Here is a 26,103-nt window from a genome sequence, read left to right as displayed (position 1 = left end):
AAATTTCACATTAACTCAATCAGGTTTTAATTTCCCATTAAAAGCAAAATCATACCACTTAAAGATTTCCAACTATGAAAATTATTATGAAACAAGCTCCTCCATAAATTAATAAATTTGCTCTTTGCTAGCTCAAATCCTTGGTTAAAACTATAAACCAAGTAAGAATTTCCCTTCTTTCATTCTGACATACCTAGAAATGGGTTTAATTTACCTTGTAATCTCAGGAGGAATAGCAACTCAGACTTTTGGTTCCCTAGAAAATCTAAAAGCAGAATAAATTCCTTTGGACTCAGATTGGACCCAAACAGAGAGTAGTTTTTACTAAAATGTTAAAATTCTATTGATCTTTAGTGAGTTCACAGCTTCCCTGAACTATATCATCATTTTATAGCATTTTATAGTGAGATTTAAAATCCATAAGACCTTGACAAGGACTTTCTTTGTCTACCTTTACTAAGCTTGTTACTTTTATGTCTCGAAAAATACATACTAAGAGCACTTGCCCTGTCTAAGAACACAAGAAATAGGCTGGGCGCGGTGGCTCACGCCTGTAATCCTAGCACTCTGGGAGGCCGAGGCGGGCGGATTGCTCAAGGTCAGGAGTTCAAAACCAGCCTGAGCAAGAACGAGACCCCGTCTCTACTATAAATAGAAAGAAATTAATTGGCCAACTAATATATATAGAAAAAATTAGCCGGGCATGGTGGCACATGCCTGTAGTCCCAGCTACTCAGGAGGCTGAGGCAGGAGGATGGCTTGAGCCCAGGAGTTTGAGGTTGCTGTGAGCTAGGCTGACGCCACGGCACTCACTCTAGCCTGGTCAACAAGCAAGATTCTGTCTCAAAAAAAAAAAAAAAAAAAAAAAAAGAACACAAGAAATAAAAACTCACCACTGACCTCAAACAGCTTATCATCTATTTGTAGATAAAGGATATAAACAGACAAGTAACAGTCATTATAAATAATTGCTATATACAATTAGCATTATAGGAATTCCAAGGCAGGAATCAGTCAGGACTCAAGTGGTCAGGAAAGGCCTCAGGGAGGTGGACACTGAAGGAAGAGTAAGGTGTGAACAAGCAGAAAGAAGATGTAAAGCAAATCTAAGCAAGAGAACAGTGTCAGCAAAGGCATGATGGCAGAAATTTGAAGAGGGTCTATAAGGAGATAGTTTGGCTAGAACCAAAGATTTATTCATGACTCTAACCAAAGCTTGCTCAGGATCACATAGTGGCAAAGGTGGGATTTAAATCCAGGAAATTTGGCTCCAGAATACGTACAGTTGGTTTTTTTTTTTTGTTTTTTTTTTGAGACAGAGTCTCACTTTGTTGCCCAGGCTAGAATGAGTGCTGTGGCGTCAGCCTAGCTCACAGTAACCTCAAACTCCTGGGCTCAAGCGATCCTACTGCCTCAGCCTCCCAAGTAGCTGGGACTACAGGCATGTGCCACCATGCCCAGCTAATTTTTTCTATATATATTTTTAGTTGGTTAATTAATTTCTTTCTATTTTTAGTAGAGACGGGGTCTCGCTCAGGTTGGTTTTGAACTCCTGACCTCAAGCGATCACCCGCCTTAGCCTCCCAGAGTGGGGTTTTTTTCTTCAGAATTTTTTTTCCTTAGAACAAATTGCATAAAAGGGAATATTAGGTCAAAACTTTTCTATTGTCAATACAAACTTTTCTATTGTCAATCAACTTAGTTAAGGGGTTTGGATGAAACATGAGGAACTCAGTATAAGACAACTCATTAAATTTTATATGAAGGTAGTATGTTCAGGAAGAGATGCACAACAGGAATTGGTGATATGAGCCAAGTACTTAGAGGCTTAGGAGATAGGGTTGGAAAAAGATCTGGAGGTCATGATCATAAAGATGAAAGGGGAGTCATAAAAGTAGGTGAGATTCCTGAGGGATAAAATACAGAGTGAAAAAATTAGAGACTCAATGGCAGAGTCATGGGGCATGTCCACTTTAAGGAGGATATAGAGTCAGAGAAAGAGGCTGAGACTCAAGCTGGGGATCTCCAGAGTTAGGGGACAGAATGAAAAAGCATCATGGAAAGAAGAGAGTTTTAGTAGAGACAGAATGGGCAACAGGATCAAAGGAAATAGAGAAGAAAAGTTAAAAAAAATTCAAAAAGTCACCGAATTTGGTAACTGGATCAGATGATAATACATAAGATGCAAAAAAACCTGAAAGTTGTATGATTTGATATACACAAGAATATGATTTGAGATATATATAGGACAGTAGTGAAAAGATGGGTGATGGGGCTAAGATTAATTAGATAAGGGTACTCAGCACAATAGGAGGAAGGGAATCAAGGAATTGTATTTCACCAGAGGGCATATGTTTGTAGATCTATTTCGTGTTCTTAATGATCCAAGCTAATGGAAGGGAACAATAGCATGCATAATCCAAAAATTAACTTCTATTTGGTTTTGGAATCCATTTGGTGAATTTTGTTTTGGTAGCAGATTTTACTTTCTATTTATATTTTGCTTAGTCTACTATTTAACTCTTAAGTACTTTTAATACTCTGCATCAGACCCTAAGACTCCTTTTTATTACTATAAAAACTATCTACAAGTGTGTATTCTCCAAATGCACAGCTGGGAGGAAAAGGGGTAATTTGAGAACAATATGGACACACTGGATGGCAAGGGGGAACTGGCCCATAATTGAAACATCAGCATGAGTAATGACTAAAACAAACAGCCCAAATATAGATAATCAAAAGGTAATTACATTAAGATTACTTTTTACCATAGCTACTTTGTAGCAGGATGACAAAGCATCTAGTCTTGGCTCTTTGTACGAAAGTATGCCAAAACTCCAGACTGAACACAGGCTACACGGAATAACTTGCTGGGTTAAACTAGTGCTTTTCAAATTTCTTTAACAGAGACTCACAGTATGAATTTGACATCAAGACCTAATACCATATATGCACATATATATGAAATAAAAGTTTCCTGGAACAATAGTTACCCTTGTTACATGGTACACACACTGATAGTTATACTCTATTTCAGTTTTTAAAAATGCTGATCACAACACACAAAAACGATTTCACATTCCACTACCTACAACTCACAGTTTGAAAAACAACCCAGCCTGGTGCAGTGGCACACGCCCATAATCCTAACAGTCTGAGAGGCCAAGGTAGGAGGACAGCTTGAACTCAGGAGTTTGAGACCAGCCTGAGCAAGAGTGAGACCCTCTCTCTACTAAAAATAGAAAATATTAGCTAAGTGTCATGGTACAAACATGTAGTCCCAGCTACTCAGGAGGCTGAGGCAAGAGGATCATTTGAGCCCAGGAGTTTGAGGTTGCAGTGAGCTATGATGACGCCACTGCACTCTAGCCAAGGCAACAGAAAAAGTCTCTGTCCAAAAATAAATAAATAAATAAATAAATCAAACATCATCAACCTAGGATAGGGAAATTGAAGTCTTTGTCTTCAGAACCATTTGTCTGAAGACAAAGCCTTATAATAAAAAGCATACATTTCCATAGACTCTCAGGAAAAAAAAAGCAATATAAGTTAAGTGCCCCAATGAATGATAAAGAAGCTAAAAGCAAAATAGAATCATGATGGACTAAGGTAGATGAAGAGCCCTTTTTTTCCAGGAAGAGAGAGACCTGAGGTAGACCAGTGACAGGTATAAAAGCCAAGCCAAAATGATGGAGGGGACACATCTGACTTCAGAATGTGTAAAGAAGAGACATGGCAGGCCGGGCGCGGTGGCTCACGCCTGTAATCCTAGCTCTCTGGGAGGCCGAGGCGGGCGGATTGCTCGAGGTCAGGAGTTCGAAACCAGCCTGAGCAAGAGCGAGACCCCGTCTCTACTATAAATAGAAAGAAATTAATTGGCCAACTAATATATATAGAAAAAATTAGCCGGGCATGGTGGCGCATGCCTGTAGTCCCAGCCACTTGGGAGGCTGAGGCAGAAGGATTGCTTGAGCCCAGGAGTTTGAGGTTGCTGTGAGCTAGGCTGATGCCACGGCACTCACTCTAGCCTAGGCAACAAAGCGAGACTCTGTCTCAAAAAAAAAAAAAAAAAAGAAGAGACATGGCATATTAAGGGAACAATGAATCCCAGTAACAGTTGTTAAAAAGAACTTAAATAGCCACTGAACCAAATGGCTTGAAAAGAGAAATCTTTTTCTCTGAGCATTTCTTTAACCTGAGACCTGTGAATGACTCATGATGGGACATGAAGGTGATTGTAAATATGAAAGATGTTTGATTAAAATTTACAGATATTGCATACAAAACAAACTAGGACCAAGCCTGCAAACATAAAAATGCTAGCCAAATCCCAAAAGATGCAAACATTGAGATTGCTCATCAGTTAAACTCATTTTATTATGGTATTAATGATGTTAATAATAATAGCCGTGGCTACCACATATTGAATACCTACTAAATGGCAGGAACTTTGCCACGTTTGGTGCATACATTCTTTCTACTGTCACAACAGTCACACATCCCTTACTTTACAGATAAGGAAACTGAGGTTCAGAAAAGGTGTACCTAGCACCAAAGCCCACTTTATTTTTGTTCCACATACTGCCTTTCTACTAATACAAAGTCCTTTCCTATTAATAAAGAAACAAAACAGAAAATACCAACCTGTTCTGAAGTAGATAAGGGAAGGGGCAAGGACCCTAATTCCTTCAGCAATTCATTTGTTTCCTTGGCGAGCTGATTTGTGGAGTGTTGTAGCTGTTGCCTAAGAGAGAAAAGATATGTTTCAGGATGTTGTCACTTCTCGACAGCAGTTATACTCAGAATCACTGTGTCCTCAGAGTGTCTCACAATGCAGGGAATGAAGGGCCATTTGAAGAAATGGTCCCCTCGATGCCCAGGTTCACAAGAAAATTTCGTAAATATTACCCAGGTAAACCCACTTTAAGACATCTTTACATTACTGAGCAGAAAGAAACTGCTTCAATGACACCTGCTGAGGGAAGCACAAATCAGGAATTTTAACTCTTTGGAGAGAAAAGAAAAGCATATCAGCAGTTCTCATAAAAACATAAGAGCAAATGATGCCACCCACACCTAAATCTAATGGTTTTAACACATTGAACTCTCCCATAAAATTGCCCAGGAGTTCTGCATGGTTAGTGTCTGTCACAGTCTACTGACTAGAATCCAGGGACAGGTGGCTGGATGAAATGTGCATTAAAAGCATAGCTTCCTACCCGCCCTAGGGAACAACCTCCAAAGATCTATTCCCACACTCTTGCTTAAAGCTGGTCCTTTTTCAGCTTTATTCTCGGCTCCCTACCTACTCTTTATACTTGACTTTCTGGCTTTTACTTCCAAAACAAAGAATCCCTAGGTTGTTTAAAAATACATACAGAGTAAGGAGGGAAGGAAATTAAAGAGAGAAGAATATGTAATATATTAAGTGGGATTAGAAAGTAGTGAAAATACAAAAAGAACTCCTTTCACTCATGGTTTCTTCTACTCTCTGGCCATTTCTAAAAGGGCTTTAAGGGAGGACAGAGAAGCCATATGCTATGGTCTGAATGTTTGTGTCCCCCCAAAATTCATATGTTGAAATCCTAACCCCATGGTGATGGCATTAGGAGGTGAGGTCCTTTGGGAGGCGACTGGATCATAAGAGTGGAGTCCTCGTGAATAGAATTAGTGCTGTTATAAAGAGGTCCCAAAGAGCTATCTTGCCTCTTCCACCCAGTGAAAGCACAGCAAAAAGGTGCCATCTATGAAAAAGCAGGCCCTCACTAGACAATGTACCTATCAGGCGCCTTGAACTTGGACTTCTGGGCCTCCAGAACTATGAGAAGTAAATTTCTGTTGTTTATAAACTAAACAGTTTGTGGGATTTTGTTATAAGATACCACACTACTAATTATTAATGTTTTTTTATTGCAAATGGGCCCCCAGGATAAAAAACAAGGGAATTAAAAACAAGAGGGAGTCAGTCGGGGGCTTGAACACCCCAGAGAGTACTAAAATACCCAGAGATATTTCACATTTCCCTGGAAAAAGCTCACAGTAATAACAGTCATCCTTTCGCTTCACAGTGTCTAGGATAGGAAACAAAGAATATTGCTTACTATATTTTAAAGTTGAAGACTAGAACTTCTAAAAGTGAAAATGGAGTTGAGGATTGCTCAAGTGATCCTTCTGCTTCAGCCTCCCAAGTAACTGGGACTACAGGTGTGTGCCACAACGCCTGGCTAATTTTTTCTATTTTTAGTAAAAACAGGGTATTGCTCTTACTCAGGCTGGTCTCAAACTCCTAGGCTGAAATAATCTTCCTGCTTCAGCCTCCCAGAGTGCTAGGGTTACAGGCATGAGCCACTGCCCTCAGCCTATTTTTTCTAAATATTTTTGACTAATGGTTGGTTGAATCCATGGATGCAGAACCCACAAATATGGAAGGCCAACTATGGCTAGAAATCCAATGAGACTAGGTCATCAGAAGTCCTATGCCGGCCACGAGCGGTGGCTCATGCCTGTAATCCTAGCACTCTGAGAGGCTGAGGCAGGCAGATTGCTTGAGGCCAGGAGTTCGAAACCAGCCTGAGCAAGAGCAAGACCCCGTCTCTACTAAAAATAGAAAGAAATTAATTGACCAACTAAAAATATGTATAGAAAAAATTAGCCGGGCATGGTGGCGCATGCCTGTAGTCCCAGCTACTCAGGAGGCTGAGGCAGTAGGATTGCTTTGAGCCCAGGAGTCTGAGGTTGCTGTGAGCTAGGCTGACGCCATGGCACTCACTCTATCCTGGGTAACAAAGCGAGACTCTGTCTCAAAAAAAAAAAAGAAGTCCTATGCCAAAGAGGAGGCTTATTTTAGGCAGAGTTGTAAGCTGAATAGTTTAATAAGAGTGGTAGGAGTTCCCTTCTCTAGTTCCCTAAATTGTTCTGCTAAACTGCCCAAGGGGAGATATAACCAGAGTTCAAGGACTACAACAGGCAGTAGAGATCATAATCCATTAATACATGTTGTCGTCTCTCTTGCAGATACAGCTATTACCTCATGACCCACTGCCTCTCATTCTGACTTCATGGACCTGAAACCTAAGCTGCCATGCAGCAAGGACGTCAAGTGTGTTCTCAAAGTGCCCTCACAAAACCCAACCTTGTTAGGAAGATACTCACAGATTTTCCTGTAGCTTGCTTGAGTCCTGCTTAGTTCCTAGTTGGCTCATCAAATTCTTTATCTGAGCAGCTGGGGAGAGAGGGGAAAAAAGATTTATTTAAAAGAAAAATACACTCATCATGAACTCCCTATTTCTCAGATCATTGGTCTCTATATCCAGAATAAGTACATGCAGCTAATGGAAATCATGCTATGATTAAAACCAATATACATTCCTCCAAAAACCAATTATAAGGTTCACCTTTCTCCTGCAGAGTAACTATGTCACTAAGTAGAAGGGAGTGGTTTTGTTCATCATCCTCCTCCAAATTTGCTAATTTTTCCAGATTTCCTCTGGTACTGGTGAAAAATTTCAACATTACTGGAAGGACCTTGATACCAAATATCAATGTGCAACAATAAAAAATTGAAATCCACCAAAACACAATAATTTTTCTAATTTTTTGATACAATTTTTGAAAAGACAATGTACATTTATTATTAATAAGTTACCACTGATTGAGCACCTCTAATGTGCCAAGTACAATACTAAGAGCCATTTATACATTCTCTTATTAATTTTCAGAGCAACAGTCTGAAGTAGATATACCTTCATTTTGCAGATGAGAAAATATAGTTGGAGAGGTTAAGTATCTTATATAAGTGTACACAATTAATAAATACCAGGGCACTATTTCAGCCTCAGGTACATCAGACTCCAATGGCTGTGTTCTTTCAACTATGCTGTACATATCATGATATAGTCAAATAAATATGGTTTTGTTCAGCTTTTTCTACCTTTTCCTAGATACTGTGCTAAAACTAGGAATGGTCATGTTTGAATCCTGTATGTTTAAAACCCTAGCCTGGGTGGCCATGGTAGTGACACACGCCTGCAGTCCCAGCAATTTGGGAGACTGAAATAGGAGGATGGCTTCAGCCCAGGAGTTCAAGTCCAGCCTGGGCAATATAGCAAGACCCCATCTCTCTTTAAAAAAGAAAGAAAGAAAACAAGCCCTAATCTGGACCAAGAAAGCAGAGGTCTAGAGGAAATGATCATCTATCAACAGGAAAGACTACTGTAACACAAGCCCAGCCTTCCTGGGACTCTGAACATCCCAGCACTCTGGGAGGCCGAGGCGGGTGGATTGCTTGAGGTCAGAAGTTTGAAACCAGCGTGAGCAAGAGCGAGACCCCGTCTCTCCTATAAATAGAAAGAAATTAATTGGCCAACAAATATATAGAGAAAAAATTAGCTAGGCATGGTGACGCATGCCTGTAGTCCCAGCTACTCAGGAGGCTGAGGCAGAAGGATTGCCTGAGCCCGGGAGTTTGAGGTTGCTGTGAGCTAGGCTGACGCCACGGCACTCTCTCTAGCCTGGGCAACAAAGCGAGACTCTGTCTCAAAAAAAAAAAAAAAAAAAAAAAAAACACGTAACTGGAAATCCTAGCACTCTGGGATGCCGAGGCGGGAGGATCGCTTAAAGTCAGGAGTTCAAGCTCCAGCCTGAGCAAGAGCGACACCCTGTCTCTGCTAAAAATAGAAATTATCTGGACAACTAAAAATATATATAGAAAAAATTAGCCAGGCATGGTGGCGCATACCTGTAGTACCAGCTACTCGGGAGGCTGAGGCAGGAGGATCACTTGAGCCCAGGAGTTTGAGGTTGCTGTGAGCTAGGCTGACACCACAGCACTCTAATCTGGGCAACAGAGTGATACTCTGTCTCAATAGATAAATAAATAAATAAAAATAAAAAATAAAAGTAGCTGGAGTACAGAATGCCTTAATAGAATACTCTTTGCCCAGAGGAAACATGCTTATCTTCAAGTTTCAATAGAACTTTGAGTGATAACATAACACAATAGGCATAAGGTTCTTTCAGCCAAACTCAGTTTCCTTTGTGAGAGCCTTTCCTATTCTCTCTGGATCAACATCAAAATTTCACTTGTGAAACAACAGATTGCTAAATGACTGACTTACTGGAAGAACATGAGGAAATGTATATTGTATAATTTGTAATTATTATAGGGACAATATATATAAAATGCTTCCATGTCTAATACGAAAGAACCCTGACTTACTAGAATTCTGAAATTAAGAATTATTGTTCGGCCAGGCGCGGTGGCTCACGCCTGTAATCCTAGCACTCTGGGAGGCCGAGGCGGGTGGATTGCTCTAGGCCAGGAGTTCGAAACCAGCCTGAGCAAGAGCAAGACCCTGTCTCTACCATAAAAATAGAAAGAAATTAATTGGCCAACTAATATACATAGAAAAAAATGAGCCGGGCACGGTGGCGCATGCCTGTAGTCCCAGCTACTTGGAAGGCTGAGGCAGGAGGATCGCTTGAGCCCAGGAGTTTGAGGTTGCTGTGAGCTAGGCTGACGCCACGGCACTCACTCTAGCCTGAGCAACAAAGCGAGACTCTGTCTCAAAAAAAAAAAGAGAAAAAAAAAAGAATTATTGTTCCAAGGCCAGACATGGTGGCTCACACCTATAATCCCAGCACTTTGGGAGTTTGAAGCAAGAGGACTGCTTGAAGCCAGGAGTTCAAGAACAGCCTGGGCAACATAGCAAGACCCTGTCTATACAAAAAGTTTTTTAAAAAATTAACTGGGCATAGTGATATGTACCTGTAATCCCAGATACTTGGGAGGCTGAGATGGGAGGATTACTTGAGCCCAGGAGTTCAAAGTTGCAGTGAGCTATGATTGTACCACCGTACTGCAGTCTGGGCAACAGAGCAAGACCTTATCTTCTAAAGAATTAAAAAAAAAAAAAAAAAAAGATTGTCTGACTGGGCAAGATGGCTCATGCCTGTAATCTGAGCACTTTGGGGGCCAAGGTGGGAGGATTGCTTGAGGCCAGGAGTTCAAGACCAGCCTGAGCAAGAATAAGACCCCATCTCCACAAAAAAATAGAAAAACTAGCTGGGCATGGTGGCTTGCGCCTGTAGTCCCAGCTACTTGGGAAGCTGAAGCCAAAGGATCGCTTGAGTCCAAGAGTCAGAGATTGTAGTGAGCTATGATGATGCCACTGCACTTTAGCCCAGGCAACAAAGCAAGGCAACACCCGTCTAAAAAAAAAAAGAAAAGAAAAAAGATTGTTCCAAATTCATTTTATGGTAATGGTGTTCTTTAAAATAAAATTTTGGGGTCATAGTCATACTCTTGTCCCTAATTTGACCATCAAGATTAGTTAAAAATCAAGCTAAAATTTACTAAGTACCAGTTATCTTACAGTAACACTGACATGCTAATAATAGTCCCTAAGTCTGATAAAAAGCAACGCTTAGGCAAAATTATTCTGATTGCTAAATGACTCTTCTCTTAAGAAGAAACAATAATCCAGCCCTTAGCAGCATGTACCAGTTATTTCTACCTCACCCAAATCACTGTATAACTGCAATAATTTCAAAAAGTCTAGAATATGTAGGTTTATAACACTTCAGATTACGATTTTATCTTATTTTGGGACTATGTTTTCCTAGCAAAAATGTGATTCCAATTTTATTATGAAAATATAGGATTCACTTGATTAAAATTTTGCCTTTTGATAAAACTTCCCCAAAATATATCTATTCTATTAAATGAAAATTACCAATAGCTTAATAGTTCCATAGAAAAACATAAGGACTTTAATTACTACATTCTGCTAAGATAGCATTATATATGATATAAATGACCATTTTTCTTCATTACTAAATGTCCTTCATTACTGGAATGTCCTTCTTATCTAAGTCAAATGGGAATCAGGGTACCACTAAAGCTATCAACTGGTCAGCCATTAAAATAATTTAAGAAATAGAATAGGCATTAGCATTTACTGAGTACTTATTATGTACTAGACACTGGGCTAGGTTGCCTTATTTGACTCAACAACACTTTAAGTAAGTATTATCCCAATATTGCATATGGGCACATTGAGGCTCATGAAGAGTTACAAAACTCATTCATTCATTGGAGTAGAGTATCTATACTAGCTACCCTGTTCTATGCCTAAGATACTTGCTTTCAAGTAGCTTATATTCTAAGGAAAAGAGATAGATAATAAATATACATCAGGTGGTGATAAGTGGTATAAAGAGAAATAAATTCAGGTAAGGGCTGGAATGATAGGGGTGGGCAGAGGGTACCAGTTTATATAGTGTGGTCAGAGAGATTTCTCTGATAAAGTGACACTAAGCAGAGATCTAAAGGAAGATCAAGATACTTACCCTTGATGATTCTTTATTCTAAAAAGAAAGAAACAAAAAGAAAATAAAGTAAATGTAAAAAAAAAAAAAAAAAAAAAAAGGAAGATCAAGCCATGTAGCTATCTGCAGAAGAAGCAGTCTAGGCAAAGAGAGTAATTAATACGAAGTCGCCAAGGTAAGAATACTCAGAGGAAAAACAAGGAAACTGGGTGGCTAGAGAGAGTGAGCAAGATTACAGAAGTGGCCAAAGAGATAGTGGGGAGCCAGATTACATAGGGCCTTGTAAACAATTTTTTTTTTTTTTTTGTAGAGACATGTCTTGCTATGTTGCCCAGCCTGGTCTTGAACTCCTAGCCTCAAGGGATCCTCCTATTTTGGCCTCCCAAAGGGCTAGGATTACAGGCAGGGGCCAGCATGCCCTACCTTGCTGCCTTTTAACAATTAAAAGGACTTCCAGAGTTTAATGAAATGGGAAGCCACTGATAGGTTTGAGCAATGTGTTATAATAACTAGAATTCAAACCCAGGGCTAATTCCAATGGCTACATTCTTTGTGACACATTATGTTCTCTCAAAAGGCTGACTCTTAATGGAAACAGAATGTAGTTACACAAGGCAGGCCTGGATTTCCCAGTGTTCCACTTAGCCCCACCCTACTTATCTGATACCTCCCTTAATAAACAGCTCTGAGCTCCAGATTGGCTGATGTCCTTGCTCTAACCTGCTCCCTTCCCTTCCCCAACTTCCTTCCAGCTACAGGATACTCACCAGAGTCCAGCAGAGTGCCAGGCACCCATTGGATACATAAATAATTACTGATTAATTGGGTTAGCCTCCCCTTTTCACTATGGCATTCTCCTTGAGGTAGAAGATATGACTAAATACGTAAGCTAGGAATAATGAGACCTGAAATCTAGTAACTCAATGACCCATATATTTTATATCAAAGAACTGTATCCTTCAATAAACCTAAAGCACAAAAATAAAATGTTTACATGTATACTTATTTTCACGTGACTGTAACTAAAATATCTAAAAGGAAAAGTGATACCTTTTGGAAATATTTTTTACCTTTGAATCTAAAAAAGTTTTCTGGTCAACTTGGTTAATGAGAAAATTCCTTTTCTAAGCATTCTAGTAACTGAAAGCTCTTTTTTAGATAAATGTGGTTCAACATTTTGGATGAAAATAATTGGGTATAGTCTATGAAATGCTATGTAATCCTAGAAACATAATGACTAAGTCCTTCAGTTCCATGTAAGCATTTTGTTATTTTTATTTATTTATTTATTTTTCTTTTTTTGTCACCCTGGCTAGAGAGCAGTGGCATCATTGTAGCTCACAGCAACCTCAAACTCCTAGGCTCAAGCAATCTTCCTGCCTCAGCCTCCCGAGTAACTGGGACTACAGGTGCATGCCACCAGGTCTGGCTAATGTTTTCTATTTTTAGTAGAGACAGGGTCTTGCTCTTGCTTAGGCTGGTCTTGAACTCCTGACCTCAAGTGATCTTCCAGTCTCAGCCTCCCAGAGTGCTAGGATTACAGGTGTGAGTGACCTCACCTGGCCCAATTTTATTATTTTTAAAACTAGGACTCAATTTCTCCTATCACTGTTTTTTGTTTCTGTTTTTATTTTTTTAGAGACAGGGTGGGTCTCTTCCTGTCACCAAGGTTAGAGTGCAATGGCATAATCACAGCTCACTGTAACTTTGTGTATTTTTTTTTGCATTTCTTTTTTTATTCAGTAGAGACGAGGTCTCACTGTGCTCATGCTGGTGTTGAACCCCTGAGCTCCAGCTATCCTCCCGCCTAGGGCAAAAGCTAGGAATACAGGCATGAAGCCATTAAATCCCGCCTCACTGTAACTTTGAACTCCAGGGCTCAAATGATCCTCCTACATCAGCCTTCTGAGTCTCATATGTTGCTCAGACTGGCCTCAAACTTTTGGCCTCAAGCTATCTATCCTCTTGCCTCAGAACACCCAAAGTCCTGCTAGGATTACAAGTGTGAGCCAGCACACCCAGCCTGACCTTCCCTCCACCCCCACCCCCTGCCCTCTCTCTTTTTTTCTTCATGGAGATATTTGTTCATTTTTCCCCCTGACTTCTCATGTTTAAAAGCATGCCCTGACTAAAACTTTTAAAAGAATACAAAGCAAATTGATTTATACATTATAAATTGTACATTACAGATAACATAACATCTATATTAGGAATTACATTAAACTGAACAATCCTTTTGTGCTTCTAGCTGGTAACAGCAGAATCTGAATCTCCAAAAGAACCTTAATCTAAATAAAAGTCTAATATTGAAAGCAACTACCATCACATGTAGGAAAAAAATTTCTCTTCACTGGACAAAATCCAATGCTCTAATTCAGTATATTAAAAAACAAACAGGCCAGGCACGGTGGCTCAGCCTGTAATCCTAGCACTCTGGGAGGCTGAGGCAGGAGGATCACTCAAGGTCAGGAGTTAGAAGACCAGCCTGAGCAAGAGCGAGACCCTATCTCTACTAAAAACAGAAAAAATTAGCCAGGTATGGTGGCACATGCCTATAGTCCCAGCTACCTGGGAGGCTGAGGCAGGAGGATCACTTGAGCCCAGGAGTTTGAGGTTGCTGTGAGCTAGGCTGACGCCACACACTCTAGCCCAGACAAGAGACTGTCTCAAAAAAAAAAAAAAATTCAACAAAAAAATGATTTACACCAAATGAGAAAATAATAGCCTATGTGATGATTATGACAATAAAGTCATCTCAGTGTTTTACTCTGAAAATTAGATTTACATTGTTTTTATATAGCTACAATGAAAATTTTAAAATAGCCACTTCATAAAAAAAAAAAAAAATAGCCACTGTACTACAATAGTAAAGCTCTAAACTAACTGAAAATGAGTACTAAATATCAAAGGTACAATCTTCCATTTACCATCCCAGTGACAGAATAAGTAACAATTAAGAGCAGAAGCTCTGAATTAAGATTATGTTTGATTCCTGGTTCCACTTCCTAGCTGAGTGATCTTGAGCAAAAGGCTCCAATCCTCTGTGCTCAGCCTCTTCTCCTAAAAAACGAGAATGACAAGAGAACTTTCATATGGGTGTCATCAAGATGAAATGAGATAATATGAAGCTAAGTTTAGAACAATATCTGGCACATAAAAACACTCGATTAAGGATAGCTATTATTACTGCCAAACTCAAGACCAAGGAAAATGTACTTAACAATGATAAAATCAATTAAGTACATATTGAATGCCAACTACACATCCACTGCTGTGCCAGGCACTGTGGCTAAAGAAATGCATATAATACATGGTCTCTCTATCTCCACAAAACTAATAGTGATCTCTCTAGTTGGAGTGACAAGGTCAAAAAGCCTAAATAAATTAAAGAATACAGAATATAAGTAAGTGCTAAACTGTGAGGGAAAAGTGCTTGCAAATTCAAAGGAAAAAACCAAAATGATAGCTAACTTTATTAAGCACGTACTATGTAGCAGGCACTGTTTAAAGCACCTTACATAAATTACCTCATTTAATCCTCACAACCCTATGAAGTAGGTTATTATTAACTCTACTTCATTAATGAGGAAACTGAGAAAAAGAGAGGTAAAGCAGTGTGTTTACACAGCCAGTAAGAAACAAATCTAGGATTCAAACCCAAGGCAGTAAGCTTTCTGAGCTCACCCACCTAACTATTAAACTATAGTGGGGCAAGGGTATTGAATGTCTACTATGCAGGTAGTACACTAAGCACTTTCAAACATCCCTTTTTAATAATTCCACTCATTTTACAGATGGGGCTACTGATGAAAAGGGAAAATAACCTGCCCAGGGTTAACAGTGCAATAGAAGAGCAGGGATTCGGTCACAGATCTGCTGACCCTAAAGCCCACGATCTTTCTGACTTCACTTTATCTTTCAAAGCAAAGGAAGGCTTAGTTCCAATGGGCAGGATTTAAACACAACTCAAAGGATTTGTATAATTTAGTTAGCCAGTGAGGTATGAAGAGGAAAGATATTAAAGAAAGGAGGAACATAATGAGCAAAAACTTAGACCAAAACATAGAGTTGAGGGACGTTAAGAAAAATAGCCTGCCTATAGCAAAGAGTAAGGAAGACTAGAAAATATGGCTAATTTGGGTTAAGATCACAGAGAGTGAAAGCAAGGTGGAATGTTAAGATCTGATACAGCAGACAACAGAGAGCCACCATAGGTTCTAGAGGAAATGAGCAGTATAATGAAAACAGGACTTTAGACATGCTTTTGATAGTAATTTCAGTATGAAGTAGAATGGGTGAAACTAAAAAGACACTAGGAGTATGCTGTTGGAATACAGATGTTGAACTGATGAAGACTTAAGAAGATGACAAGGAAATATAAAAGGTAAGGGGCAAATATGGAAGTAACTTTGAAAGAAGATCCCACAGGATTTCATGCTAATCAATTTTAGAAGTTCCACTGCTTCTTATTTTGTTACTAAACAAAATCTTATCAATAAATTAGCAATATAGACCAGGTGCGGTGGCTCATGTCTGTAATCCTAGCACTTTGGTAGGCCGAGACAGGAGGATTGCTTGAGCTCAAGAGTTCGAGACCAGTCTAAGCAAGAGCGAGACCCCATCTCTACTATAAATAGAAAGAAATTAGCCAAACAACTAAAAATAGAAAAAATTAGCTGGGCACAGTGGTGCATGTCAGTAGTCCCAGCTACTCAGGAGGCTGAGGCAGGAGGATCGCTTGAGCCCCGGGGTTTGAGGTTGCTTTGAGCTAGGCTGACGCCATAGCACTCTAGCCCAGGCAACAGAGTGAGACTCTGTCTCTAAATAAATAAATAAGCAACATAAAGAAGAGAAATGCTGTTCTTTAATCCCTTCAAAGTTAACTATGAGGCTATAAGGTTTTTACCTATATCTGCCTCAGCAATGCTTGCCCAGACCCTTTGTTCTGCAATAAGCAGAGTCAAATGTTTTTCCACTGTACCCCACACATACCGATAACAACCGTTTGTACCAGGCAGTCAACCTTAGCTGTACCTATAACAATCAACACAGTGGGCGGCTATATTTCAGGCTAACGTGCTCAGCAGTTCCAAATCTACTTCTGCGGTTGAATAGTTTAGAAAAAAGAATGGCTATTCTCTCAAACTTTCAATGGGCACAGGTCCTTTCAGGGCTGTGTGGGTGTATGGATATATATCTGGGGGCTCACATTCCAAGGGTATACCTGGGTATGCTGGGCATGTCTTGGAGAGGCTGGAGGGGATAAGACTAGCTTGATAACTGGGTAGATGCAATGTTATCCTATCAATTCCAAATTCTCAATTCCTCACCAAACAATCCCAGGAGAAGAATTTCAGCTCACACTGCTTAGAGTCATAGGATATGGTAGGTACCATACAGTACAAAGGGAAAAAGGCAGGAAGAGTTCTTAAATGGTAAAAAGCCTCATTTGTTCAAATCAATTGAACACAATTCATTATGCATCAATACCCTATATGATCTGATCCCTGGCTACTTCTCCGACCTCTTTTCCCATTCTACTCCCCCTTTTTTTTTGAGACAGAGTCTCACTTTGTTGCCCAGGCTAGAGTGAGTGCCATGGCATCAGCCTAGCTCACAGCAACCTAAAACTCTGGGCTCAAGTACTCATCTGCCTCAGCCTCCCGAGTAGCTGGGACTACAGGCATGCACCACCATGCCTAGCTAATTTTTTCTATGTATTTTTAGTTGGTCAATTAATTTCTTTCTATTTTTAGTAGACATGGGGGTCTTGCTCTTGCTCAGGCTGGTTTCTAACTCCTGACCTTGAGCGATCTGCCAGCCTCAGCTTCCCAGTATGTTAGGATTACAGGCGTGAGCCACCACACCTGGCCCACTCCCCTTCTTTAACTGTAGTCCAGCCACACTAGCCTCCTTGCTCCTCTTTGAACACACCAAGGTCTGTGCTCTTGCCCTCTGCCTAGAATGCGTTCCCCAGCTACTCACATAGCTCTTTCCTCACATTCAGGTGTCTATTCACTCAAACGTCACCTCCTCGGAAAGGCCTTCCTGGATCAACTTACCTAAAATAACGCATACCCTCCCTCTTCTCTCACTTTCTATCCATTTACCCTGCTTCATCTTCAGAGCATTTATTACTTGATATTTATATGCATATATGTGTACACATACACACACACACACACACACACACGCACACACGCTATCAGGACAGGGATTTTGTCTCTTGTTCATTGCTCTACCCCAGGACATAGCAGGTGCTCAAAGAATATTTGTTGCATAGTAGATGAATCTATCATATGCTTGGGACTAAGATAAGCAGTGGAAATATAAAGATGAATAACTCATGTCCTTTGCCTCAAAGGAGCTAACAATCTAGCAGAGGAGATGAACACACCACAAGAAGAGAAAGCACCACAGCTTCAGAATGTCCTCTGGAGAGTGATGAAACCAGTCACTTATATACTGGAATTGTTAACGTCTACAGAACTGTAATATTAATTAAAAATTATGATAAAGCAAATTGCTGGTCATAAGAGACAGACTTGGTTTCAGATTCAGATATTGTCATTTATTAGCTCTGCAATTATTTAACCTTTCTCAGTCTGTTTCCAAGCCCATAAAATGATAATGATTAAGCCCAATACCCTAACAACAGCTAAATCTTACCAATTTTATCACTAAGGAAACCTCTTCCTATCCTTTCCTTCCTTTTCATTTTCACAGTCCCTAACTGGTATCTCTGATTCCAGTCTTTCTGTCTTCCAATTCAATTTATACTTTCCTAAATAATTAAATCCAAGCCCCTTAGCTTAGCATTTAAAGTCCTTCATGTTTGGGCCTCAACTTACCTTTGCAACCCTTTTTTTCCCTCACTACTTTCTGGAGTCCACCACTCTAGCCAGATTAATTTACTCTACTTTTCTATATATACCCTATGCTTTCCTACTGCCATGCATCCTGGAATGTTCTTCTCTTTACCTTCAAAGGTCTAAATCCTTTCTACTTTGTTTCCAGACCTAGGTCAAATGCCATATGCCTTCCCAACTAAAAATGACCTCTCTCTCCCCAGAATACCTGTATAATGTTATTTACATCTCTTCTACAGCACTGATCCTTTTCAACTTTATACTTTGGTTGTTTATAAACTCCACAGGCTCCCTGTTAAAAGATCCACACCAGTTCCCATACTTACTATATGGCCTGATATGCAAATATATGTTGAATGAATATTTCACAAATAGACATTAAAATTAGATGTAGCCTCAACAAGAAAATTTCACACTTGAACCAGAATTTTCTGATCTAACCTGTATTCCTGCTCCTTCACAAAAGGAAATTGTAACACAAAGTACTATACTTTCTAAACTGTGGTCATATTTTTTTTTTGCTTCTAGATTTAACAGGCCATATATTCTTCCTTCCACTTCTAAATCCCCCAGTGTCAATCCCTTCCCATCAGAAACTTTCCACCTCTCAAGTTCTACAATATACATTTAAATTTAAAAGGGATATAATTGTTAATTCAAGACCAACTACCTCTACCTATTAACAGAGTACAGCCAAGCTCACAAAAACACAATAATAAACAAGAATGATGACCACACTTCTAAGTAAGGTTGCTGCTGACCTGTTTATAAGGCTCTGAGATGATTTTCAAGCAAAAAAAAAAGAAAAAAAGAAAAAAAAAAACCAGCTTGTATTTGACTAAGCCATAGTCTCACTCAGATCCTAATAGTGACAAGGGAGTTTTAAAGACAAGCAATGACATTCCTTACTTGCTATGTAGTTGTGGCTAAGTCCCTGAGCTTCTGTGTGCATCAGATTTGTTCAAAAGAGTAGCTAAATAGGGAAGGAAAACAAAAGACCCATTTGCTTGAAATCTAAAAATATACCCAAATTCTTTGCCACAAAAAGACAAAATAATGTAAATTGAAATGTTTTCGGTGAATTCTCTTTACTAAAACAGAAATCATCCCACCCCTCAAATACCAGTCATTGTGTTTAATTTCCGAATTCATTACAGGAAGAATTGTGTATTAAGTCATCCAAACACATGCACTCGCCACTTCCCTTAATTGAAAATTGCTGATTTCCGAGGAGCCAGTGGCTGAGCAGAATGTAAAATCTAAAGCCTAAATCAGTAAACAACTCTGATCCAAACTGGCCAAAGAGGAAGAAAGCAAGGTGGGTGGGAAGGCGAATGACAGGAAAAACTCGGCTGACCACTGCGCCAAGTCAACGCACTCCCCTGCTCTCGAGGCGATGCACACCCCACTCCCACCCTCGGGCTGTCAAGTCTGCTGTTTCGGCCTCAGTGCTATGAGGGAAGAACTCCGAAGAAGCTCGAGCCTTAGCTGGGAGCTAAGGACCTTCGGGGCGCCCGGGCCTGGCAGACTCGAGGATGGCAGCCCGCTGCCCCCAGAATGGAGAGCCCGAGACGGCCCCAGGTGTGGCCTTGGTCGTGGCCCCAGCCGGGCTCTGAGTCCAGGCAGCATCACCCAGGCCTGTCCCCGGGACAGCTCCCGCCCCCCAGCTCGGTTCCCCGGCTCACTGGCTTGGCTGATCCGCTGGATGTTGCCGCTGCACGTCTGGATGATGCTGCTGAAGTCCCGGAGCTGGGGGCCCGAGGGCCCCGGGTTCCGGTACATGTCTAAGGGACCGTAGGACATTACGAGGAGCTGACAGCGGCTCGCCCTGCACCTCTTTTCTACCGGAAGCTGCCGCCAGACGGAACCGGCAGGCAGACGAAGAAACCGGGAAGAGCAAGGGTGGGGAAGGGGCTGACGCTGCGTGCGCACTAGCCCCGCCCTCACACAGCGCGCATGCGTCCGCTCCGCCCCGCTCCACAGTGCGCAGGCGCTGCTAGAATTGGTGCTGGGTCTCTAGCTTAGAGAGACTGGACTCCGCGAGGCTTGGGGGTGCGGGGCGGGGCCATGACGTCACATAGTTGGGGATCAGATTGGATGAGGTTGGGTGGCAGTGTTGTTTCTCGCCAGGGCACGGTGACAGGAGGCAAGAATTTTCGCTTTGCATAAATTTGTAGCAGATGATCTCAGCCGTTTTATCCTATTCTGTTCTATTCTGAGAATTCAGGCCCAAATATGGGAGAATTCAACAACTTTGAAACTCAGCCCCCTAACCAAATTGTAACCCGAAATTCTTCCCACTACTTCCATCCTCTAGGGCTTTGGTAGTATTTGCTGAGCACTTTTATGGTTTCCAAACCACTATCATTTTTCCCTCCACCCCTCTTCTAAACAATAAAATAATAATATTTATTGAGCACACACTATCTGTGAATCCTCACTGCAATTCGCTTGTTTGTAAGCTCATTAACAGCAAGGGACGATGTTCTATCTATATTTTTATCTTTATTTTTTTGTATTTATTTGGTTTTTCTGAGATAGAGTGTCACTCTGTTGCCCTGGCTAGAGCCCGTGGCATCCATCACCCTAGCTCACAGCAACCTCATACTCCTGGACTCAAGCGATCCTCCTGCCTCAGCCTCCCGAGTAGCTGATACTACAGGCATGTGCCACCATGCCTGGCTAATTTTTTCTATATATATTTTTAGTTGGCCAATTAATTTCTTTCTATTTATAGTAGAGACGGATCTTGCTCTTGCTCAGGCTGGTTTCCAACTTCTGAGCTCAAACGATGTGCCCCGCCTCTGCCTCCCAGAGTGCTAGGGTACAGGCGTGAGCCACCGGGCCGGCCTATATTTTTATCTTTAGAACAGATAACAGACAATCTATTTTTTAAGTGTTGAAGTAAAGTATCTTGGCCGGCGCAGTGGCTCACACCTGTAATCCTAGCATTCTGGGAGGCCGAGGCCGAGCGGATCATTTGAGCTCAGGAGTTCGAAACCAGCCTGAGCAAGAGTGAGACCCCGTCTCTACTAAAAATAGAAAGAAATTAATTGGCCAACTAAAAATATATATAGGAAAAATTAGCCGGGCATGGTGGCGCATGCCTATAGTCCCAGCTACGCCTGAGTCCAGGAGATTGAGGTTTCTGTGAGCTAGGCTGATGCCACGGCACTCTAGCCCGGGTAACAGAGTGAGACTCTGTCTCAAAAAAAAAAAAAAAAAAGTAAAGTAATTCGGCAAAGTAAGCATTATCATTTTCCCTTTTACAGGTGGGAAAATTAAGACCAGAGAGGTTAATTCATTTAACGGAATTTTGACTACAAAACCCAAAGACTGATTCCATAGTCATCTGCCTACTTCCCTAAAATTCATTCTCCATCTAAATTTCTCCCAAATGGCTCGTTCATCTATATCCTAAACTGATATTTCTTGGAGAAATAGACTCCTAAAATTTAAAAATCATTCACTTAAGTAATTTGGAATGTATGAACTCAATGTTCCCATAGAAGACTGCATTTTTTAAGACTATGGTAAAAGGAAAGACATGGATAGAATTTTGGTTTGGAAGGAGATCAAGAAGGGGAACTGGCAGTGTTTTCTGTATTCTCCACCCCACCCTACCCCAGCCTGCTTTGCAGTGTTTGGGAAATACAAAGAGAAGAAGCTACTTGCCTGTGTGGGAGGAGACCTCAAATGTGTGAATGAGCCTGTATTCAAACCTTAGAGCTTTGTAAAGCAAGGCCATCTCTATTTTTCAATGGAACATTTATGAGAGCATTTTTTACTCTCTAAAAAAGGGACAGATGACATTTGAGGGGCTCTCATTTTGGTTATTAAAACCCTACCATTTCTTAGAATTCATAGTTTTATGCCAAATCTCATAGCAAATCATGTAAATTGCACTTTTTATGAAATAGTCTTGAGAATTTTTTCATTTGCATTTGACACTATTTAAAGTGAAGCTCAGTGAAGGTATTTTTCTACTAGGAATTGAAGATATAGTTGCTGTTTTCTGTCTCCATGTAAAATAAAAATGGTTTTCCACCTGTGCAGGAGTAGATCTGTACCTTGCAAATACAAGATTTCAAGTAAACATTTATTGAATTAATACATGAATGATAAAAATAATTTTATCATTTTTAAATGCCTATTAGGTGCCAAGTAATGTGAACATATTCTGCATACATTATCAGTAATCTCCAAGATAAAGACCATCTTATAAAGACCACCTGTGGTCTGAAAAAGTTCAGTTTATTATAATAACTTGCTGCTACAAGGGAACTGGACACCGAAGGAATCATGGGGCATGCCACCACATACGGGAAGAGAGAGAGTTATTCCAAGATTTGGAGGAATGATGAAGTGTAAAATTTAAAAGAAGCAGTGTTTAGATAGCCTCAAAGCATCTCTGTGTAAAGGGATTATCATCAGGCCTAAGCTAGCAAGAGGACTCAGGATCCTGTTTCCTTGGAAACTACAAGGCAAAGATAAATGTGGAATGTTGTATGTTGTATGTGGAATGTTGTATCTAAAGCTTTGCACCTGGGTTAGAAATTGAGGCTGTTCCTCTGTATGAAAGTAACTCAGATCATCCAGGTAAGGGTGGTATTTTCCATTCTTAATGGAATAACAATTCAAACAGCAAATTTTCTGAAAATCTGTGAGAGAACAGGTTTCTCAGCACTGTGTCCTTTTGTTGATTAACAAAAATTGTTCTTGTGGGTTTGCACTCAGCAAGGTGAGATTAGCTCCCTGGTACAAATAAGCAAACTCTGGAGATTCTGGGTACTTGCCCAATGTCATACAATTGTTAAGTGCAAGAGCCAGGCTTCGCATATACCTTATGACCCAGCAATTCTACTCCTAACTATACTCAACAATATGCAAACATATATGTTGCAAAACATATATAGTTTATAGCAGCATTTTTAGGACCATGCAGCATTTTTCTGTACTTAATTTTTGTTGAGTTATAATTGATACACAAAATCTAGTGAATACAATAGAATGCATAGATATTGTGTTCAGTTCACTGAATTTTGTGACACTTGTATACACCGATGTAACTACCACCCAATCCAAGATTTGAACATTTTCATTGTCACCCCAGAAAATTTCCTTGATTTATGCTCTTGTTGTTGTTAATTTTTTTTTTTTTTTTTTTTTTGAGTTAGAGTCTCACTCTGTTGCCCGGACTAGAGTACCTTGGTGTCAACCTAGCTCACAGCAACCTCATACTCCTGGGCTTAACGATCCTCCTGCCTCAGCCTCCTGAGTAAGTGGGACTACAGGCATGTGCCACCATTCCCGGCTAATTTTTTGTATATATATTTTTAGTTGGTCAATTAATTTCTTTCTATTTATAGTAGAGACGGGGTCTCGCTCTTGCTCAGGCTGGGTTCAAACACCTGAGCTTGAGTGATCCACCAGCCTCAGCCTCCCAGAGTGCTAGGATTACAGGTGTGAGCCACTGCGCTTGGCCGTTTTTTTTTTAGAGACAGGGTCTCACTCTGTTACACAGACTGGAGTGCAGTGATTGTATCACAGCTCCCTGCAACCTCAAAACACTCCCAGGCTTAAGCAATCCTCTTGCCTCAGCATCCTGAGTAGCTGGGACTACAGGCACACGGCATCACACCTGCCTAATTTGTTTTTTGTAGAGGCGAGGTCTCACTATATTGCTCAGGCTGGCGTCAAACTCCTAGATTCAATTGATCCTCCTGCCTCAGTCTTCCAAAGTGCTGGGGTTATAGGCATGAGCCACTGCGTCAGCCATATATTCTCCTTTCCAATTTCCCTCATCACCAGAAATCACTTTCTGATTTTTACCACCGTAGATTAAGTTTTACCTATGCTTGGACTTCATACTTTATGTATTCTTTAGTGTTTGGCTTGTTTCAATCAACATAGTATTTCTGAGATTTATCCATGATGTTGCATGTATCAATTGTTTGGTCTTCTTTATTGCTAAATAGTATTTCCTGATATGACTATACTTACAATTTGTCCTTTCTTTTATTGATGGATGTTTGGATTGTTTCTAGTTTGGGGCTGTTATGAAGTCCATAGCAGCATTTATTTTTACTAGTTTCAAACTGGAAACCTGAATGTCTATCAACAGTAGGATGGATAAACTGTGGTCTTACAGAGCACAGGAATAAATTGTGGTCTATAGCTATGTGAACACAGGTAACCTCTTTCAAACATGTGGAGCCAAAGAGACCAGACACAAAATGAGTACAATCTGTACTATTCCAGTTTTAATGTTTGAAGCTGGCAAAATTAATCATGTTTTTAAAAGTCAGAATAGTATGTATTAATAGTTTTGAGGAAGAGAGGGAATAGGAATGGATGCATGAGGTGAGCTGCTAGGATTGTATTATTTGATCTGGATGGTAGTTATGTAGGTGTGTTTACTTTATGAAAATTCATCAAGTCATATACTTGTGATGTGCCCTCTTCTGTACATATGCTATACTATAGTAAATAAATTTCATATTTTAAAAATATCATTATCAGGAATCTGTCTTCATGGAAAAAAAAAAAGAAAAATATCATTATCACCAGTATGGTGAGCTACCTAGGGAATGGTAGGGAAGGGTCAATGGAGAAATTCACTTAGGTTGCAAGTAAGACTGTATTAATATTAGCACTCATGATATATTGCTGGTGGGAATGAAAAATGGTATAGTCACTTTGGAAAACAGTTTGACAGTCTCTTACAATGTTAACTATAAACTTACTATACAACCCACCAATCCAGCAAGCCCACTCTGAGGTATTTACCCAAGAAAAATGAAAACGTGTCTATCAAATGTTTCAGGCAGCTGTGTTGGTAATAATCAAAAACTGGGGCTGGGAGCAGTGGCTCACACGTATAATCCTAGCACTCTGAGAGGGGAGACAGAAGGATCACTTGAGGCCATGAGTTCAAGATCAGCCTGGGCAACATAGCAGGACCCTATCCCTAAAAAAAAAGGCATTTTAGAAATCAGTGCAATAAAGTGGCATGCCTAAGGTGAGGTGGATCATGTAGAGTTGAAGAAGAGGTATAAAAGTTGTGGGCTGCATCAATGTTCTGGTGGCCTAGAACTGACCTTGGGAGAAAGTGACTTTGGAAAGAAAAACAACAAGTGAACGTTCATGTGCATTCTAATTTGTCCTTCTATCATCTTCCCTTTGAGGAAACAGAAACTGTTGATTCTGTAGCAGTCATAGATGATAACAGCTTACAAAGTTGAGGGCATACTACATGCCAAGGACTGTTCTAAAGGCTTCTAAATGTATTATTTAATCCTCACAACAACTCTGAGGTAAGCACAGACAGGATTAAAATCCACGCAGTCTGACTTCATAGCACAACACAGCAGTCTCACTTTTCAAGAGACTGAGTTTATTCTGATGGACATGAAATTCCTGATTACCACAGTTAGGCTTTTAATTTTTTAAGTCTACAAGCAAGACAAAGCGTTTTCTAGGTTAAAGGGGATAATGAGATATGTCTATTGGTGAACCAGCAATAAATAAATAAAAATAAAACCTAACAATTATACTTGAGTCAATATGAATTTTTATTAACACACATTTGTGAAAGTCTGTACAAACTAAAACATTCCTGTGTTTTAAAATGTCCATTATTACAAACATACAAAGAAACAAAAAGTGTTACCAAAAATTAGCTACTCAATTTCATGGTAAAACAGTGTCATGATTTTTAAAAATCAAAATTTCAAGACTGAGGTTTCTTCCTTCCCTTTTTGGAACTTACGGAAAGTTAGAAAATGTGTGGATTTCCTTTATATTAAATGCCAAGACCTTAAAAAAGGATTTAGTATAAAACTAAATATGTGTTTTTATATTGTCAAACTTCACATAACAGAATTTCAGTCTTTAAAATTAAAAA

At 40.0% G+C, this 26,103-nt stretch overlaps 1 protein-coding gene across 1 annotated transcript in view; it reads right to left on the bottom strand.

Moving 5' to 3' along the window:
* Window positions 1–20,144, bottom strand: part of STX12 (syntaxin 12) — a 32,136-nt gene extending 11,992 nt beyond the window's left edge. Inside the window, exons 1-3 of the mRNA XM_012750713.3 lie at window positions 19,883–20,144; window positions 7,153–7,222; window positions 4,645–4,744 (exon numbers count right to left, since the gene is read on the bottom strand). Coding sequence (XP_012606167.1) covers window positions 4,645–4,744; window positions 7,153–7,222; window positions 19,883–20,000 — 288 coding nt within the window. The 5' untranslated portion in view covers window positions 20,001–20,144. The remainder of the gene's footprint in view (window positions 1–4,644; window positions 4,745–7,152; window positions 7,223–19,882) is intronic.
* Window positions 20,145–26,103: the final 5,959 nt, after the last annotated feature.

This window comes from Microcebus murinus, chromosome 2 (genome assembly GCF_040939455.1).
Source record: "Microcebus murinus isolate Inina chromosome 2, M.murinus_Inina_mat1.0, whole genome shotgun sequence".
Taxonomy (NCBI): Eukaryota; Metazoa; Chordata; class Mammalia; order Primates; family Cheirogaleidae; genus Microcebus; species Microcebus murinus.
This window is presented reverse-complemented; position numbering and strand designations above follow the sequence as displayed.